The 21,291-nt window shown below is 49.0% G+C and overlaps 1 protein-coding gene across 1 annotated transcript in view; it reads left to right on the forward strand.

Annotated features, from left to right (window-relative positions):
- The window catches only part of LOC144600701 (sodium/hydrogen exchanger 2-like), a 56,505-nt gene that overhangs the window by 21,754 nt on the left and 13,460 nt on the right, over nt 1-21,291 (forward strand). The window contains exons 4-8 of the mRNA XM_078412606.1: nt 7,231-7,448; nt 9,255-9,451; nt 13,283-13,372; nt 15,840-15,910; nt 18,152-18,316. Coding sequence (XP_078268732.1) covers nt 7,231-7,448; nt 9,255-9,451; nt 13,283-13,372; nt 15,840-15,910; nt 18,152-18,316 — 741 coding nt within the window. The remainder of the gene's footprint in view (nt 1-7,230; nt 7,449-9,254; nt 9,452-13,282; nt 13,373-15,839; nt 15,911-18,151; nt 18,317-21,291) is intronic.

Consider the following 21,291-nt stretch of genomic DNA (forward strand, 5'->3'; position numbering starts at 1 on the left):
CAATAGACAATAGACAATAGACAATAGTCAATAGACAATAGTCAATAGACAATAGACAATAGACAATAGACAATAGTCAATAGACAATAGACAATAGACAATAGACAATAGTCAATAGACAATAGACAATAGACAATAGACAATAGGTGCAGGAGGAGGTCATTCGGCCCTTCGAGCCAGCACCGCCATTCAATGTGATCGTGGCTGATCATTCTCAATCAGCACCCCGTTCCTGCCTTCTCCCCATACCCCCTGACTCCGCTATCCTTAGACAATGTAAAAAAAATGTGCTACCGTGACAATTCAAATGCCTTCCAAGGCTACTCACATGAAATACTCTTTACATTATTACCCACTCACATGATTAATTTTCAGTCACTTTCTGAAGGTGCAAGTATCAGGATTTGCACTCAAACCTGACCCTGTTGAAATACAATTAAACAGCAGCAAGCCCATAACAACTCCTCTTTTAAAATAGGTGGAAATGTTGCTTATTTATAGCTTTTATCGGTGCCTGAGGTTCTATAATAATTTGTGTCTATTAACGGAATCATTGATATTGGGTCATTCATTCGTTTACAAATCAAATTAGACTTTGGTTATTCAATCAATATCATTTTTTTCAGGGATCCTCTTGAGTTTGTAGTAGAGGAAAAGATGACTGAGACTGATAAATATGTTCAATATGGCAGGTAGAGGTTTATTCTTGTCATGTGTACCGAGGTACAGCGAAAAGCTTTGTTTTGCTTGCTAACCAAACTGATCAGATAGACAATCAGCTAGAGTGGCACAGTGGTTCAGCGGTAGAGTTGCTGCCTTACAGCGAATGCAGCGCCGGAGACCCCGGTTCGATCCCGACTACGGGCGCCGTCTGTACGGAGTTTGTACGTTCTCCCCGTGACTTGCGCGGGTTTTCTCCGAGATCTTCGGTTTCCTCCCACACTCCAAAGACGTGCAGGTATGTAGGTTAATTGGCTGGGCAAATGTAAAAATTGTCCCTAGTGGGTGTAGGATAGTGTTAATGTGCGGGGATCACTGGGTGGCGCGGACCCGGTGGGCCGAAAGGGCCTGTTTCCGCGCTGTATCTCAAATCTAAACTAAACCATGCAAACATACAATCAAGTCAAACTCAAGTACGATAGGTAGAGCAAAGTGAAAGATACAGAGTGCAGAATATACTTCTCAGCATTGTCGCGCATCAGCTCCAGAAACAAAGTCCAATGTCCGCAATGGAGTTGAGGCGAATCAGACAGTACAATAGCTTATGGAAGGAACGTTCAGAAGCCTGATAGCAGAGGGGACGAAGCAGCCCAGACGATCACGCGTTCCATTGACTCCATCTACACTTCACGCTGCCGAACCGAGGACCAGTCTCACCCCGGTCACTCCCTCTTCTCCCCTCTCCCATCGGGCAACAGGTACAGAAGTCTGCAAACGCACACCTCCAGATTCAGGAACAGTTTCTTTCCAGATGTTATCAGGCAACTGAACCGTTCTACCACCAATTAGAGAATGTTTTTTTGTTTTTTTTAATGCAGAAGTTCTGACATTTTATTTGGAATGTATTGCTGGGAGGGGGGGGGATTGTGCCTTTCTGTGGCAATGTTTTGCAAGCAGCGCCACAGCAAAGAATCAAATACAGCAGTTCTGAACTTATTTGGATAAAAGAAACAGCACAAGTCTGTGCTGTAACTGACAAGCTGTTAGTCCAATTAAATTGATCAGCGCTCAAAGGCTCAATGGAGTTGCCGATTGTACTGGAAAAGCCGATTGCAGAGGTATCGCCCAGCTCAACGAGGTTTGCAGGTTTAGCGAGTATAGTGCCACGAAACGTCAGAGGGGCCTCCATTGTGTCAGCAGTGGTTGGTCGACAAGCTGCCTTACGAGTAAGACTGAGAAACTACCTAGAATTGGGTGGCATTGTTTTTGTCTGCACGGTTATTGTTTTTAAAAAATATTCTGAACTACTTTTTGTTGTTTATTAAGATAGATACAGAGTACAAAGTTTGCGGATAGACACAAAAAGCTGGGGTAATCCATCGGGTCAAACAGCATCTCTGGAGAAAAGGCATAGGTGACCTGAGACCTCGACCCGAAACGAAACTGCTATCGAGGGCGTGCAGCGTAGGTTCACTAGGTTAATTCCCGGAATGGCGGGACTGTCGTATGTTGAAAGACTGGAGCGACTAGGCTTGTATACACTGGAATTTAGAAGGATGAGAGGGAGTCTTATCGAAACGTACAAGATTATTAAGGGGTTGGACACGTTAGAGGCAGGAAACATGTTCCCAATGTTGGGGGAGTCCAGAACAAGGGGCCACAGTTTAAGAATAAGGGGTAGGCCATTTAGAACGGAGATGAGGAAAAACTTTTTCAGTCAGAGAGTTGTGAATCTGTGGAATTCTCTGCCTCGGAAGGCAGTGGAGGCCAATTCTCTGAATGCATTCAAGGGAGAGCTAGACAGAGCTCTTAAGGATAGCGGAGTCAGGGGGTATGGGGAGAAGGCAGGAACGGGGTACTGATTGAGAATGATCAGCCATGATCACATTGAATGGCGGTGCTGGCTCGAAGGGCCGAATGGCCTCCTCCTGCACCTCTTGTCTATTGTCTATTGTCACCTACTCTTTTAGAGAATGGTCTTGACCACATTAGTCACCTTAAGAATGAAGCAATGCCTTTCTATTCGCACATGTGGGAGTAGGAGAGCAACACCTCGTGGTGCCACTCAACGCAATTGACAGTACATTTATACCCCAGATTCACGGGTAGTTAATCACACACGTTCCTCAGCACATTCCTCCACCAGTTCTTATCTTACCTGGCACCAGTTCTTATCTCGGCTGGATCAAGACTTGTCTTTCTTCGCGGTTTTACTTGGCAATCTGCCGTCTTATCTTTTTAGTCTCGACACCTCAGATCTGTTTCTTTTGTCCTGTACAACATCACAATTGCAGCTAATCACAGCATTTGATCTTTTTCCACATATTTCTAGCCTGAGTCATTCATCTGCACGCACGTACGCCCTTAACCCTTTCAGTTTTAAAACTCTTTCTTTGGGGGAATTGGTTTGACACCTTGGCCAGCACAATCATAGAGTGAAACGTGTGGATAACGGCACCTTCAGCCCAACTTGCCCACACCGACCAACATGTCCCATCTACACTAGCCCCACCTGCCTGTGTTTGGCCCATATCCTTCGAAAACCTGTCCTATCCATGTGCCTGTCTAAATGTTTCTTAAACATTGCGATAGTACTTGCCTCAACTGCCTCCTCCAGCAGGCAGCTTGTTCAGTACCCCCCGGGTTCCTAGTAAACCTTCCCCCCCCCCCCCCTCACCCTAAACCTGCGACCTTTGGTTCTCGATTCTCTTACTCTTGCTATTGAGGGCGTGCAGCGTAGGTTTACTAGGTTAATTCCCGGAATGGCGGGACTGTCATATGTTGAAAGGCAGTGGAGGCCAATTCTCTGAATACATTCAAGAGAGAGCTAGATAGAGCTCTTAAGGATAGCGGAGTCAGGGGGTATGGGGAGAAGGCAGGAACGGGGTACTGATTGAGAATGATCAGCCATGATCACATTGAATGGCGGTGCTGGCTCGAAGGGCCGAATGGCCTTCTCCTGCACCTATTGTCTATTGTAAGCAAGAGACTCTGTGTGTCGACCCGATCTATTCCTCTCATGATGGGCTGAAGGGCTTCCTTCTTCATTGCATGGAAATATGAGACTAAACCACACTCCAAACTGGACCTGCCAACATTGCAGTGTTTATTCATGAGACCCTTGCTCAAGTTTAGTTAGTTTAGGTTAGTTTAGTTTAGTGATACAGCATGGAAACAGGACCAGATTTGACTTTAGACTTTAGTGATACAGCGTGGAAAATAGGCCCTTCGGCCCACTGAGTCCGTGCCGACCACCATTCATCCCGTACACCAGCACTATCCCACACACCAGGGGCAAGTCACTATCTTTACCATCAACTTACAAACCTGTACGATCTTCGGAGTGTGGGAAGAAACCGGAGCACCCGGAGAGAAAACCCAGGCAGTCACAGGGGAGAACGTGCAAACTCCGTACAGACAGCACCCATAGTCGTTCCTGCTGGTTCTCTGTTATCCCACTTTCTCATCCACTCTTGACACCTTCCTCAGCAGCTGTGCCAATGTGCCACTGATGATCCTCTCGTCTGGTGGCAGAGCTGATACCTCACAGGTTCAATCCCGACCATGGCTGCTGCCTGTGTGGCGTTCGCACGTTCTTCCCCCCGTGACCTGCGTGGGTTCTCACCGGGTGCCCCGGCTTCCTTCCACATCCCAAAGACGTGCGGGTTTGTAGGTTGATTGGCTTCTGTAAATTGCCCCTGGTGTGTAGGGAGTGGATGAGAGAGTGGGATAACATCGAACCAGTGTGAGGGGTGCTTGCTGGTTGGTGCGGACTGACTCTGTGGGCCAATGGGGCCTGTTTCATTAGTGATAGGAGCAGAATTAGGCCATTCGGCCCATCAACCCTACTCCCCCATTCAATCATGGCTGATCTATCTCTCCCTCCTAACCCCATTCTCCTGCCTTCTCCCCATAACCCCTGACACCCGCACTAGTCAAGAATCTATCTATCTCTGCCTTAAATATATGAGGTTTCCACACTCTATCTTTAAACTAAACTAATGCCATCGACTATCGATCCAATTTCAGTGGAAGCTGCCAAGATAAGAGTTGGGGTCCATCATCTTTATTAATCAAAGATGTTTTTATAGGGTCACAAATTCCTTTTCCAGTAAAGTTAGTGTCCCACGCCAGGTCCTCCCTTGTTCTCTTGCCATGGCTGATCTCTCTCTCCCTCCTAACCCCATTCTCCTGCCTTCTCCCCATAACCCCTGACACCCGTACTAGTCAAGAATCTGCCTTAGAAATATCCACTGACTTGGCCTCCACAGCCGTCTAAATAATCAGAGACCAATTTCGCTGCAAATGCATCTTTTTGTGCCAGTGGCCAGAAAGTGGCCATTGCTTAAAGTCGAAACACAGTCGTTTTAAAACGTTTCAATTGATTTATTCTGCTGTAGGTTTAGCACCACTTGGCGTAAACAAGACTGCTTTATTCAGCATGAAGCTCAGAAGTGATAGGAGCAGAATGAGGCCATTCGGCCCATCAAGTCTTCCGCCATTCAATTGCGGCTGATCTATCTCTCCGTTCCTAACCCCGCAACCACCTCTGTGCATCTATCTGTCGAATTCAATCTCAATAGACAATAGACAATAGACAATAGGTGCAAGAGGAGGCCATTCGGCCCTTCGAGCCAGCACCACCATTCAATGTGATCATGGCTGATCATTCTCAATCAGTACCCCGTTCCTGCCTTCTCCCCATACCCCCTGACTCCGCTATCCTTAAGAGCTCTATCTAGCTCTCTCTTCAATACATTCAGAGAATTGGCCTCCACTGCCTTCTGAGCAAGAGAATTTCACAGATTCACAACTCTCTGAGTGAAAAAGCTTTTCCTCATCTCAGTTCAAAATGATCTACCCCTTATTCTTAAACTGTGGCCCCTTGTTCTGGACTCCCCCAACATTGGGAACATGTTTCCTGCCTCTAAATTCATCCTTCTAAATTCCAGTGTATACAAGCCAGGTCGCTCCAGTCTTTCAACATACGACAGTCCAAAATGTTCATGGTTTCTGCTGAAGTGCAAGCTTGTGGCGAGAGTCATCGTGTGATTTATAAATGTGCTGTCGCTTGCTCTTAAATAATTGAGTAGTCTCTGGCTTTTCAGTGCCTTTGTTAAGGCTTTGAATGCTCATCACTGCACGGTATTACCGATGTGAATTAGGATATCCATTTCAGATGGTGCAGCGTTTCGGGCTTCATTAGCAAACCACTCCAAATCTGAGGAAGGATATTTTTGCTATTGAGGGCGTGCAGCGTAGGTTTACTAGGTTAACTCCCGGAATGGCGGGACTGTCGTATGTTGAAAGACTGGAGCGGCTAGGCTTGTATACACTGGAATTTAGAAGGATGAGAGGGGATCTTATCGAAACGTATAAGATTATTAAGGGGTTGGACATGTTAGAGGCAGGAAACATGTTCCCAATATTGGGGGAGTCCAGAACAAGGGGCCACAGTTTAAGAATAAGGGGAGGGCCATTTAGAACGGAGATGAGGAAAAACCTTTTCAGTCAGAGAGTTGTGAATCTGTGGAATTCTCTGCCTCAGAAGGCAGTGGAGGCCAATTCTCTGAATGCATTCAATGAGAGAGCTAGATAGAGCTCTTAAGGATAGCGGAGTCAGGGGGGTATGGGGAGAAGGCAGGAACAGGGTACTGATTGAGAATGATCAGCCATGATCACATTGAATGGTGGTGCTGGCTCGAAGGGCCGAATGGCCTCCTCCTGCACCTATTGTCTATTGTCTATTGTCTATTGTCTATTGTCTATTGTCTAATTCAAACCAGGTGTTGATCAATCTAATTACAGGGATATCGCGTTCAACGCGCGCGTGATTCACGAGTTTTTGCAGAATGAAGCTCTTGTCTAATTACTACCAAAGTTTAATTTATGTGTGGAGGTAGATGCAAGCAGCTGGAGTAACTCAGCAGGACAGGCAGCATCTCTGGAGAGAAGGAACGGGTGAGGTTTCGGGGTCGAGACGTCGGTCTCAAGAAGGGTCTCGACCTGAAACGTCACCCGTTCCTTCTCTCCAGAGATGCTGCCTGTCCCGCTGAGTTACTCCAGCACTTTGTGTCCATTTGGCGTATTAATCAGCATCTGCAGTTTAGTTTCGAGATGCTGCACAGAAACAGGCCTTTAGGCCCGCCGAGTCCACACCGACCAGCGATCCCCGCACACTAGCACGATCCTACACACTAGGGGCATGGAGCAAACGCAGGCAGGTGGGACTAGTGTAGCTGGGACACAATGGCCGGTATGGGCAAGTTGGGCCGAAGGGCCTGTTTCCACACTGTATCACTCTGGACAATATACAAAAGCCAATTAACCTACAAACCTGCACGTCTTTGGAAAGTGGGAGGAAACCGGAGCGCCCGGAGAAAACCCACGCAGTCACAGGGGGGACATACAAACTGCGCACAGACGGGATGCAAACCCGGATCTCTGGCGCTGTGAGGCGGCAACTCTACCGCCGCGCCACCGTGCCCGCCCAAACCCCGCAGTCCCCTTGTTCCTTGCAGGGGTCGAGTTTGTTTATTGACCATGACCATTGCGAATTGTCTTTTCCAGAATAATAGCTTGTTCAATGAGCATGAAGAGATACGTGGAGGCCAATATCTCTCAGAAGTCTCACACCACAATCAAATATTTCATGAAGATGTGGAGCAGTGTGAGTGAGACCCTCATCTTTATTTTCCTTGGTGTGTCCACTATTGGCGATAGACATGAGTGGAGCTGGCCGTATGTTTGTTTCACAACGCTATTTTGCCTTGTCTGGAGAGCAGTTGGTAATTAAAGTTTACTTTCTCTCTTTTCAATAACCTTCTCCCTCCTCTCTCCCCCCCCCCCCCCTTGATACAGTTGCAGTTTACAGTTTAGTGTATTGTCACGTGTACTGAGGTATAGTGAAAAAGCTTTCTGTCGCGCGCTATCGGGTCAGCGGAAAGACAATGCATGATTATTAAGGGGTTGGACACGTTAGAGGCAGGAAACATGTCCCCAATGTTGGGGGAGTCCAGAACAAGGGGCCACACAGTTTAAGAATAAGGGGTCGGCCATTTAGAACGGAAATGAGGAAAAACTTTTTCAGTCAGAGAGTTGTGAATCTGTGGAATTCTCTGCCTCAGAAGGCAGTGGAGGCCAATTCTCTGAATGCATTCAAGAGAGAGCTGGATAGAGCTCTTAAGGATAGCGGAGTCAGGGGGTATGGGGAGAAGGCAGGAACGGGGGTACTGATTGAGAATGATCAGCCATGATCACATTGAATGGCGGTGCTGGCTGGAAGGGCCGAATGGCCTCCTCCTGCACCTATTGTCTATTGTCTATTACAGTCGAGCCGTCCACAGTGTACAGATACAGAGTTAGGTAGAGCTCTAGGGGCTAGCGGAATAAAGGGATATGGGGAGAAGGCAGGCACGGGTTACTGATTGTGGATGATCAGCCATGAATACAATGAATGGCGGTGCTGGCTCGAAGGGCAGAATGGCCTCCTCCTGCACCTATACTCTATGTTTCTCTGTTTCTATGATACATGATAAGGGAATAACATTGAGTGCAGGTTAAAGCCAGCAAAGTCCGATCAAAGATAGGCCGTGGGTCACCAATGAGGTAGATAGTAGTTCAGCACTGCTCTCTGGTTGTGGTAGGATGGTTCAGTTGCCTGATAACAGCTGGGAAGAAACTGTCCCTGAATCTGGAGGTGTGCGTGTGTTTACACTTCTGTACCTGCCTCTGTGGCAACTTGTAGAGACTTCAGGAAAACCGCCAAAGTGCTGATGGGACTCAACGGGTGGACAGGCGATATTTCTGGTCAGAACCCGTTTTTCAGCCTCTTTAGTATCACCTGTGTGGAGTGAGAATGGGTCGAGTCTGTACATGTCCTCCACTGAACCAGATCAGAGCTTCCAGCACTTAGAAAACACAAAGTGCTGGAGTAACTCAGCGGGTCAGGCAGCATCTGTGGAGAACACGGATAGGTGACGTTTCACAGAGTGCTGGAATAACTCAGCGGGTCAGGCAGCATCTGTGGAGAACATGGGTAGGTGACGTTTCACAGAGTGCTGGAGTAACTCAGCAGCTCAGGCAGCATCTCTGGAGAACATGGATAGGTGACATTTCGGGTCAGGACCCTTCCTCAGACTGATTGTGGGGGGGGGGGGGGGGGGGGGGGGGGGGGACTGGAAGCAAGTAAAGACATGTCCAAAACCGAGCTGGCAAATAGATTTAAGAAATGGGGGGCAGCACGATGTTGCGGCGGTAGAGTTGCTGCCTTACATCGCCAGAGACCCGGGTTCGATCCCGACTACAGGTGCCGTCTGTACGGAGTTTGTACGTTCTCCCCGTGACCTACAAGGGTTTTCTCCGGGATCTCTGGTTTCCTCCCACACTCCAAAGACGTACAGGTTTGTGGGTTAATTGGCTTCGTTAAGCTAGTAAAGTGTCTCCAGCGTGTGTGGGATAGTGTTAGTGTGCGGGGATCGCTGGTCGGCGCGGACCCGGTGGGCCGAAGGGCCTGTTTCCGCGCTGTATCTCTAAGCTAAACTAAACTAAAATGAGTGTAACGTCTGGTGATGGATTTCCTTGTTTGGTTGCAGGGGTGATTTTCCTGACGTTTATCGTGAACAAGTTCCGTGTGAATGTGGTAACAAAGAAGAACCAGTTCATCATCGCTTACGGCGGGTTGCGAGGGGCAATCTGCTTCTCTCTGGTCTTCTTGCTTCCAAACTTCCCTCAGAAGAAACTATTCACCACAGCCACCATCGTGGTAATCTTCTTCACAGTCTTTGTACAGGTAGGTGCAGAATTTCTTTTAACAAAATTAAGCTTCTACATTTTTGTGCGAAATTAAAAAAAAAGTTTTTTCTTTAGAGATACAGTGTGGAATCGGGGCGGCACGGTGGCGCAGCGGTAGAGTTGTAGCCTTGTAGCGAATGCAGCGCCGGAGACCCGGGTTTGACCCCGACTACGGGCGCCGTCTGTACGGAGTTTGTACGTTCTCCCCGTGACCTGCGTGGGTTTTCTCCGAGATCTTCGGTTTCCTCCCACACTCCAAAGACGTGCAGGTTTGTAGGTTAATTGGCTTGGTATGAATGTACAAATTGTCCCTAGTGGGTCTAGGATGGTGTTATTGTTCGGGGATTGCTGGTCGGCGCGGATTCGGTGGGCCGAAAGGGCCTGTTTCTGCGCTGTATCTCCAAAGGTCGCTCAGCCCGCTGAGTCCGCGCTGGCTAAGGTTCACCCCGTACACTAATTCTATTCTACACACACACTAGCGACAATTAACAGAAGCCAAGTAACTTACAAACCCGCACGTCTTTGGAGTGTGGGAGGAAACCGGAGCACCCGGTGAAAACCCACGCAGTTCACGGGGAGAACGTGCAAACTCGGCACAGACAGCACCCGTAGTCAAGATCGAACCCGGGTCTCTGGTGCTGTGAGGCAGCAACTCTATCGCTGCGCCACCGTGCCGCCCAAACGTAACCTTCCCTCTGTGTCCCCTTCCCCTCCCCTCCCCTCCCCTCCGGCTTCACATTTCCTGCCTCTTCTCTCCTCATGACACAGTGTTTGCTTGTCAGGTTAGAGATAGAATGATACAGCGTGGAAACAGGCCTTTCAGCCCAACTTGCCCACACAGGCCAACATGTTCCATCTACACTAGTCCCACCTGCCTGCGCTTGGCTCATATCCCTCTAAACCTGTCCTATCCATGTACCCGTCTAAATGCTCCCACCTTCCTGATTTACCTACCCCTCTCTCAAAAACCACCACGCCCACCTTGGCGATAAAGTTGTATTGTGTGTGCACTTGGCCTCTGTAAAGAGGCCTAGTGGGTAGGGAGTGGATGCCAAAGTGGGATTACACAGAATTTAGTGTGAACAGGCGATCGATGGTCGGCGTGGACTCGGTGGGCCGAAGGGCTTGTATCCATGCCGTTTCTTGACAATGGACCTTCACGGTCAGATCCCTGCACTTACGACAACTGGGGCTTGTAAATGGCACCAAACCGGCAACTCTGTACACGGCCTCAGTGTACCACTGCTGTACCCTGGCACTCTCCCTGAAGGTAGATACAGAATGCTGGGGTAACTCAGCGGGGCAGGCAGCATCTCTGGAGAGAAGGAATGGGCGACGTTTCTGGTCGAGACCCTTCTTCAGACTTTGTTCTTATAGCGTGTGTGTGTGTGTGTGTGTGTGTGTGTATGTGTGTGTGTGTGTACACACATATACTGTATATACACACACACATATAATATACAATGTCATGTGCGTTCATATGCACAAGTATATATATAAATGCGTGTGTGTGTATTTATTTATATATTTAGCGATACACAGGGATATACACATATGTACAGTAGCTGTCAGGAGAGGTTGAGTAGGCTGGGTCTCTATGCCATGGAGCACAGGAGGATGAGGGGAGATCTTATAGAGGTGTTCACAATCATGAGAGGAATAGATCGGGTGGATGCACTGAGTCTTTTGCCCAGAGTAGGGGAATCGAGGACCAGAGGACATAGAGAAGGAATGGTGCGACGTTTCGGGTCGAGACCCTTCTTTAGTCTGAAGTGCTTATGTTTAGTGACACTTGTTAGCGAACTGTATAGAAAAATGAATTTCACTGTGACAAATAAATAAATAGATAAAAATGTTACCAGAAAGAATACATCTTTCAATCGATCAAAACTTCAATCAATCAGTTTATTTTGTGCATTAATCCAATGTAAAGGCACAAGGGCCAAAGTTCTGAGTGAGTGCCAATCGATAAAAATAATAGATTTAGAGATACAGCGCGGAAACAGGCCCTTCGGCCCACCGGGTCCGCGCCGCCCAGCGATCCCCGCACACTAACACTATCCTACACACACGAGGGGGACAATTTTTACATTTATACCAAGCCAATTAACCTACAAACCTGTACGTCTTTGGAGCGTGGGAGGAAACCGAAGATCTCGGAGAAAACCCACGCGGGTCACGGGAAGAACGTACAAACTCCGTACGGAAGGCGCCCACAGTCGGGATCGAACCTGAGTCTCCGGCGCTGCATTCGCTGTAAGGCAGCAACTCTACCGCTGCGCCACCGTGCTGCACTAATTAAAGTAACACGTGACATGCACTCACTGAGGGGGTCAGCACATCACATCCACAGATCAATAATAAGGATTATGCAGCTCAAATGAGAACCACACACAAATCAGATTTAATAGCATGCTGAGTTGCTCAATATTAAATTTGACTGAAGGAAAGCCTTGCTTCCTAGTTTAGTTTAGTTTGGAGAGATACAATGCAACACGGAACGTTGGCGCAGCGGTAGAGTTGCCGCCTTACAGCGAATGCAGCGCTGGAGACCCGGGTTCGATCCCGGCTACGGGCGCCGTCTGTAAGGAGTTTGTACGTTCTCCCCGTGACCTGCGTGGGCTTTTTTCCGAGATCTTCGGTTTCCTCCCACACTCCAAAGACGTGCAGGTTTGTAGGTTAATTGGCTGGGTGTAAATGTAAAAATTGTCTCTAGTGGGTGTAGGATCGTGTTAATGTGCGGGGACCGCTGGTCGGCGCGGACCCGGTGGGCCGAAGGGCCTGTTTCCGCGCTGTATCTCTAAACCAAACCAAACCAAGTACAGTGTGGAAACAGGGCTCATCGGCCCACCGAGTCCACGCCGACCAGCGATCCCCGCACATTAGTTTAGTTTAGAGATACAGTGTGGAAACAGGCCCTTCGGCCCACCAAGTGCCACTATCACCCACCTCCCACATCCAACACACCAGGGGCAATTTATAGAAGCCAATTCAGCTACCAACCTGTACGCCTTTAGACAGCACCCGTGGTCAGTCTGAAGAAGGGTCTCGACCCGAAACGTCACCCATTCCTTCTCTCCAGAGATGCTGCCTGTCCCGCTGAGTTACTCCAGCATTTTCTGTCTACCCGGGATTGAACCCGGGTCTCTGGCGCCGTGAGGCAGCAACTCTAGCGCTGCGCCACCGCGCCGCCAACGATATAGTACGTATGTCAGAAGTGGGATCTGTACCCACGCCCGCAGTTGGAGACCAAAACACCCGCTTCCTGCAGATGTTTTTAAACTCAGGTTGGTCCATTGGGCAGCTCCATCTTCAGGGGAATGGTCCACGTTTCAGGAATGAAGCAGAGAGGGAGAAAGTGCAGAAGCTTGGGAAGCTCGCACCACCAGACTCGGGAACACCTTCTTCCCCTCTGCTGTCAGGCGTCTGAAGTGAATCAGTGTTTCGTGTCGATGTTCCTTCGACAGAAAAAATAAACAATAGACAATAGACAATAGGTGCAGGAGGAGGCCATTCGGCCCTTCGAGCCAGCACCGCCATTCAATGTGATCATGGCTGATCATTCTCAATCAGTACCCCGTTCCTGCCTTCTCCCCATACCCCCTGACTCCGCTATCCTTAAGAGCTCTATCCAGCTCTCTCTTGAATGCATTCAGAGAATTGGCCTCCACTGCCTTCTGAGGCAGAGAATTCCACAGATTCACAACTCTCAGAACCTTGGACAGCGTGCCAAGCAAAGTCCTTCTCTGTACCTCGGTGGGAGGGTGACGTTTCGGGTCGAGACCCTTCTCCAGACTGTAATGAATCCTTCTTCCCTCTGTTCTTGCAGGGCATGACAATTAAACCACTGGTCGAGTTACTGGAAGTGAAGAGAACAAGTCAAGCTCCGCCCACTGTCAGTGAGCAGATTCACATCAGGGTAAGTTAAAGTCTGATACAGCCTCTGCATGTCAGTGCAATGCTGGACTTTGAGACCTTAGTTTTAGTTTAGAGGTCTTGCCTTGATCTGAAACCCATGTTTGGTGGCGCACGGTGGCGCAGCGGCAGAGTTGCTGCCTTACAGCGCTGAAGACCCCTGGTTCGATCCCGGCCACGGGCGCTGTCTGTACGGAGTTTGTACGTTCTCCCTTGCGTGACCTGCGTGGGTTTTCACCGAGATCTTTGGTTTCCACCCACGCTCCAAAGACGTGCAGGTTTGTAGGTTAATTGGCTTGGTATAAGTGTAAATTGTCCCTAGTGTGTGTAGGATGGTGATGATGTGCGGGGATCGCTGGCTGGTGCGGACTCGGTGGGCCGGTGAGCATGTTTCCAAGCTGTATCTCTAAACTGAACGGAAGTAAAAATGTAGACACAAAATGCTGGAGTAACTCAGCGGGTCAGGCAGCATCTCCGGAGTTACCTCACCTTTTTGTGTCTATCTTAAACCAGCATCAGCAGTTCCTTCTGACACATCTTGAAAAGCCTTTTGGTTGTCAAAACTGCAATATCTCCGTTCTGAAATGCTGATCATGTGGAAGTGTACTCTGAAGAGGCAGCCTCTCCTAGAGTGATGGGATTAAAGGGAATGCTCTTTAGACTTTAGAGATTGGGCGCGGAAACAGGCCCTTCGGCCCACCAAGTCCGCGCCGACCAGCGATCTCCGCACACTAACACTATCCTACACACACTAGGGACAATTTTACATTGATACCAAGCCAATTAACCAACAAACCTGTACGTCTTTGGAGCGTGGGAGGAAACCGAAGATAGACAATAGACAATAGGTGCAGGAGGAGGCCTTTCGGCCCTTCGAGACAGCACCGCCATTCAATGTGATCATGGCTGATCATTCTCAATCAGTACCCCGTTCCTGCCTTCTCCCCATACACCCTGACTCCGCTATCCTTAAGAGCTCTATCTAACTCTCTCTTGAATGCATTCAGAGAATTGGCCTCCACTGCCTTCTGAGGCAGAGAATTCCACAGATTCACAACTCTCTGACTGAAAAGTTTTTCCTCATCTCCGTTCTAAATGGCCTACCCCTTATTCTTAAACTGTGGCCGCTGGTTCTGGACTCCCCCAACATTGGGAACATGTTTCCTGCCTCTAACGTGTCCAACCCTTTAATAATCTTATATGTTTCGATAAGATCCCCTCTCATCCTTCTAAATTCCAGTGTATACAAGCCTAGTCGCTCCAGTCTTTCAACATATGACAGTCCCACCATTCCGGGAATTAACCTAGTAAACCTACGCTGCACGCCCTCAATAGCAAGAATATCCTTCCTCAAATTTGGAGACCAAAACTGCACACAGTACTCCCGGTGCGGTCTCACGAGGGCCCTGTACAACTGCAGAAGGACCTCTTTGCTCCTATACTCAACTCCTCTTGTTATGAAGGCCAACATTCCATTGGCTTTCTTCACTGCCTGCTGTACCTGCATGCTTCCTTTCAGTGACTGATTCACTAGGACACCCAGATCTCGGAGAAAACCCACGCAGGTCACGGGGAAAACGTACAAACTCCCTACAGACAGCACCCGTGGTCAGGATTGAACCTGGGACTCTGGCGTTGTAAGGCAGCAATTCTACCACTGTGCCACTTTAGTGGAGTGGAGGCCTACAGCACGGTAACAGGCCCTTCCACGCCGACCAAGAATCTCCATCTACACTAGCCCTACTTGCCTGTGTTTGGCCCATATCTCTCCATCTACCTGTCCAAGTGTCTGTTAAATGTTGATATGGTCCCAGCCTCAACTACCTCCTCTGGCAGCTTGTTCCACACACCCACCACCCTCTGTGTGAAAAAGTTACCCCTCAGGTTTCTATCAAATCTTTCCCCTCTCACCTTAAACCTATGACCCCTTGTTTGATTGTCACGTGTACCGAGGTACAGTGAAAAGCTTTTTGTTGCATGCTTACTAGTCCGCGGAAAGACCACACATGATTACAATCGAGCCGGCCACAGTGGACAGGTACATGATAAAGGGAATAACGTGAATAACGTTTAGTGCAAGATAAGGTCCATTCCAAGATAGTCCTGAGGTAGATAGTAGTTCATGACAAGTGAGGCCACAGGTATGTGTGGGAAGGAACTGCAGATGCTGGTTTAAACCGAAGGTAGACACACAATGCTGGAGTAACTCAGCAGGAAAGGCAGCATCTCTGGAGAGAAGGAATGGGTGACGTTTTGGGTCGAGACCCTTCTTCGGGCAGATAGAAGAAGGGTCTGAAGAAGGGTCTCGACCCGAAACGTCACCCATTCCTTCTCTCCAGAGACGCTGCCTGTCCTGCTGAGTTACTCCAGCATTTTGTGTCTATCTGCAATAGACAGGGATGCTCTTTTGGGCTATGAAATGGCCATGATTAATGACTGACAAACTGATTTGTAAACTGTGCTTTCTGCAGTTCCTGGACCATCTGTTGGCAGGGATCGAAGATATCTGTGGACATTGGGGCCAATATTACTGGAAAGACAGGTATAAGCTTCTTCGGTCTGCATTGGTACAGCCTGCCCCTGTGTGTAATCGGTGGTCTGTGTTGGGCAGCACGGTTTCTATCTCGATGATAAGCACAAACTGCTGGAGTAACTCAGCGGGACAGGCAGCATCTCTGGAGAGAAGGAACGGGTGACATTTCCGGTCGAGACCCTGACTCTCAGTCTGAAGAAGGCTTTAGACAAAGGAATTAAAAGTAACATCTCCAAGTTTACGGATGACACAAAGCTGGGTGGCAGTGTGAGCTGTGAAGAGGATGCTATGAGGCTGCAGGGTGACTTGGCTAGGTTGTGTAAGTGGGCGGATACATGGCAGATGCAGTATAATGTGGATAAATGTGAGGTTATCCACTTTGGTGGCAATAACAAGAAGGCAGATTATTATCTGAATGGTGTCGGATTAGGAAAAGGGGAGGTGCAACGAGACCTGGGTGTGCTTGTACATCAGTCACTGAAAGTAAGCATGCAGGTACAGCGGGCAGTGAAGAAAGCTAATGGCATGTTGGCCTTCATTGCGAGAGGATTTGAGTTTAGGAGCAAGGAGGTCCTACTGCTGTTGTACAGGGCCCTGGTGAGACCGCACCTGGAGTATTGTGTGCAGTTTTGATTTCCTAATTTGAGGAAGGACATTATTGCTATTGAGGGAGTGCAACGTAGGTTCACCAGGTTAATTCCCGGGATGGCGGGACTGACATGTGATGAAAGAATGGATCAACTGGGCTTATATTCACTGGAATTTAGAAGGATGAGAGGGGATCTTATAGAAACATATAAAATTCTTAAGGGATTAGACAGGCTGGATGCAGGAAAAATGTTCCCGATGTTGGAGGAGTCCAGAACCAGGGGTCACAGTATAAGAATAAGGGGTAGGGTATTTAGGACTGAGATGAGGAAAAACCTTTTCACCCAGAGAGTTGTGAATCTGTGGAATTCTCTACCACAAAAGGCAGAGGAGACCAATTCACTGGATGTTTTCAAGAGAGAGTTGGATATAGGCTAACAGAATCAAGGGATATGGGGAGAAAGCAGGAACGGGGTACTGATTTTCAATGATCAGCCATGATCATATTGAATGGCAGTGCTGGATCGAGGGCCTGAATGGCCTACTCCTGCACCTATTTTCTATGTTTCTACGATCCGAAACATTGCCCATTCCTTCTATTCAGAGATGCTGCCTGACCCACTGAGTTACTCGAGCATTTTGTGTCTATCTTTGGTTTAAACCAGCATCTGCAGTTCCTTCCTACACCTACTCTTGCCATGAGCTACTATCTACCTCAGGCCCTATGATCAGACTTTATTGGACCTTATCTCGTGTTAAACGTTATTCACGTTATTCCCTTTATCATGAGTCTGTACACTGTGGCCGGCTCGATTGTAATCATGTGTGGTCTTTCTGCCAACTGGTCAGCACACAACAAATAGCTTTTCACTGTACCTCGGTACAGGTGACAATAAACTTAAGCTGGAAGGAAGCATGCAGGTACAGCAGGCAGTGAAGAAAGCCAATGGAATGTTGGCCTTCATAACAAGAGGAGTTCAGTATAGGAGCAAAGAGGTCCTTCTGCAGTTGTTCAGGGCCCTAGTGAGACCGCACCTGGAGTACTGTGTGCAGTTTTGGTCTCCAAATTTGAGGAAGGATATTCTTGCTATTGAGGGCGTGCAGCGTAGGTTTACTAGGTTAATTCCCGGAATGGCGGGACTGTCAAAAGTTGAAAGACTGGAGCGACTAGGCTTGTATACGCTGGAATTTAGAAGGATGAGAGGGAATCTTATCGAAACGTATAAGATTATTAAGGGGTTGGACATGTTAGAGGCAGGAAACATGTTCGCAATGTTGGGGGAGTCCAGAACAAGGGGCCACAGTTTAAGAATAAGGGGTAGGCCATTTAGAACGGAGAAGAGGAAAAAGGTTTTCAGTCAGAGAGTTGTGAATCTGTGGAATTCTCTGTCTCAGAAGGCAGTGGAGGCCAATTCTCTGAATGCATTCAAGAGAGAGCTAGATAGAGCTCTTAAGGATAGCGGAGTCAGGGGGTATGGGGAGAAGGCAGGAACGGGGTACTGATTGAGAATGATCATCCATGATCACATTGAATGGCGGTGCTGGCTCGAAGGGCTGAATGGCCTGCACCTATTGTCTATTAAAACTGAAACGCTGAATCACTGAACCTCTTCCAGTCTCCCCAACCCCACCCCACTAAACTCTGTTTCCTGTTTCTTGCAGATTTGAACATTTCAACAACAAGTATCTCAACAAGATATTCATCAGAGAGCAACATCTGTCCAAGTCCAGCATTGTGGTGCTGTACCAGAAACTGGAGAAGAAGCACGCCATTGAGTTGGCAGAGACAGGCCAGCTGGGAGGAACAGCATCGCTGGCATCTCTACAGTGAGTAGATGGGTCTGGTTAGGGGTTGCCAACTTCCCCACTCTCAAATAAGGGACAAAAAGTGACAGCGCCCCACGTGACCTCACCCAGGCAGAGGCCACGTGCTCCCGTTCCACCAATGGCGGCCACCCGGGCCGGGAGGCGGGTTGCTACGCAACCTCAGTTAGGCGGCGCCCTGGCCTCCGGGCCTACACTGTCCGGACCTACGGCGCCCTCCGGGCCAACAGTGTCCGGGCCTACAGCGCCTTCAGGGCCTACAGTGTACGAGCCTACAGCGGCCCCCGAGCCTACACTGTCCGGGTCTACTGTTTCCGGGCCTACACTGTCCGGGCCTACAGCGGCCCCTGGGCCTATGGTGTCCGGACCTACAGCGGCCCCCAGGCCTACAGCGTCCGGGCCTACAGCGTCCGGGCCTACAGCGTCCGGGCCTACAGCATCCGGGCCTACGGCGCCAGGGCCTACGGTGTCCAATATATGGGATGTCCCGGCGACAACGGGACAGATGGCAACCCTAGGTAGAGTGGATGTGGAGAGGATGTTTCCACTAGTGGGAGAGTCTAGGACCAGAGGTCACAGCCTCAGAATTATAGGACGTTCCTTTAGAAAGGGGATGAAGAGAAATTTATTTAGTCAGAGGGTGGTGAATCTGTGGAATTCATTGCCACACACAGCTGTGGAGGCCAAGTCAATGGGTATTTTTAAGGCGGAGATTGACAGATTCTTGATTGATACGGGTGTCAGGGGTTATGGGGAGAAAGCAGGAGAATGGGATTGAGTGGGAGAGATAGATCAGCCATGATTAAATGGCAGAGTAGACATGATGGGCCGAATAGCCAAATTTTGCTCCCATCACTTCTAAACAATCAAACGTTATTGGATTTTATCTTGCACTAAATGTTGTATCCTTTATCATGGGCAGTTTGCACTGTGGGCACTTTGATTGTAATCGGGTATTGTCTTTTCGTTGACTGGTTAGCACGCAACTAAAAGCTTTTCACTGTACCTCGGTAGGCGTGACAATTAACTAAACTAAACCAAGCCAAGCCAAACTAAATCTCACAATTTAGAGGGCGCGGAGGGAATATGGATCACGTGCAGACAGAGGAAACGTAGAAAATAGGTGCAGGAGTAGGCCATTCGGCCCTTCGAGCCTGCACCGCCATTCAATATGATCATGGCTGATCATCCAACTCAGTATCCCGTACCTGCCTTCTCTCCATACCCTCTGATCCCTTTAGCCACAAGGGCCACATCTAACTCCCTCTTAAATATAGCCAATGAACTGGCCTCAACTACCTTCTGTGGCAGAGAATTCCACAGATTCACCACTCTCTGTATGAAAAAAAACTTTCTCATCTCGGTCCTAAAAGACTTCCCCCTTATCCTTAAACTGTGACCCCTTGTTCTGGACTTCCCCAACATCGGGAACAATCTTCCTGCATCTAGCCTGTCCAACCCCTTAAGAATTTTGTACGTTTCTATAAGATCCCCCCTCAATCTTCTAAATTCCAGCGAGTACAAGCCGAGTCTATCCAGTCTTTCTTCATATGAAAGTCCTGCCATCCCAGGAATCAACCTGGTGAACCTTCTCTGTACTCCCTCTATGGCAAGAATGTCTTATTATTAGTTTATCTTGTCATCATGGCTGGCACGGACACAGTGGGCCGAAGGGCCTGCTCCTCAGGTCTACAATGTTATGCTTGTGTGCCCAGCCACTGCATCTTATAAAAACGCTGCAATGGTTGTCTCTGGAAATGCTTTAATAATTGATTTGTTTAATGCTTCAGATGCAGCAGCTTAAATTTCTACTGGCATCAGTTTGATCTGAACTTAGACCCTGACCTTAGCATACTGCATCCTCCGTAATCTCAAAGAGCAGCATTCAATTATTGAAGTGGAATTATGTTGTTGCTGCTTTCCTGGTGTTCAGTTTACAACTAGACCTAGTGGACCCGTTGGGCCCGAACCTCTCCTGGATTGGTGCACCACCCTCTCCTCCCCCTCCCCCCTCCCCCCTCCCCTCTGCCCCCCTCCTCCCCTCCCCCTCTCCCTCCCTCCCTCCCCCCCTCTCTCTCCCTCCCACCTCCCCCTCTCTCTCCTTCCCTCCTCCTCCCTTCCCCTTCTCCTCCCCCCCACTCCATCCCCCTCAACCCCCCTTATCCTCCACCCCCTCCCCCTCTCTCTCTCTCCCCCCTCCCTCCCCCTTCTCCTCCCCCTCCTTCCTTGCTCCCTCTCCCCCCCCTCCCCCTCCCCTCCCTCTCTCTCCCTCCCCCCCTCCCTCTCCCTTGCCCTCGCTCCCTCCTCCCCCTCTCCTCCCCCCCACTCCACCCCCCTCAACCCCCCTGATCCCCCTCCACCCTCCCTCCCTCCCTCCCTCCCTCCCCCCTCTCTCTCCCTCCCTCCCCCTCCCCTCCCCTTCTCCTCCCCCCCACTCCATCCCCCTCAACCCCCCTTATCCTATCTCCTCCCCCCCCCTCCCTCCCTAGGAGACAGATTTAAACTTTAAAATGTGAATAACTTTAAAACTATAACACCGATTTCAATGAAACTTCTTCCATTAGCACCAGAGGGACGACGGTGAGTAAGGTGGGTCTAGAATGGTCGCGCTATCGTGAACTGTTTTGGCCGTAGTTCAGGAACAAACAAACGAGTGTTTTAGTGTATAGATGGGGTTGAGTTGAGGTAAAGTGGAAAGCTTTTGTTGCGTGTTGACCAGTCAGCGGAAAGACAATACATGGTTACAATCCAGCCGTCCACAGCGTACAGAGACATGATAAAGACATGACATGACTTGGATGAAGGGATTAAAAGTACCATTAGCAAATTTGCAGATGATACAAAGCTGGGTGGCAGTGTGAACTGTGAGGAAGATGCTATGAGGTTGCAGGGTGACTTGGACAGGTTGTGTGAGTGGGCGGATGCATGGCAGATGCAGTTTAATGTGGATAAGTGTGAGGTTATCCACTTTGGTGGTA

Source organism: Rhinoraja longicauda, chromosome 15, assembly GCF_053455715.1.
Source record: "Rhinoraja longicauda isolate Sanriku21f chromosome 15, sRhiLon1.1, whole genome shotgun sequence".
NCBI lineage: Eukaryota > Metazoa > Chordata > Chondrichthyes > Rajiformes > Arhynchobatidae > Rhinoraja > Rhinoraja longicauda.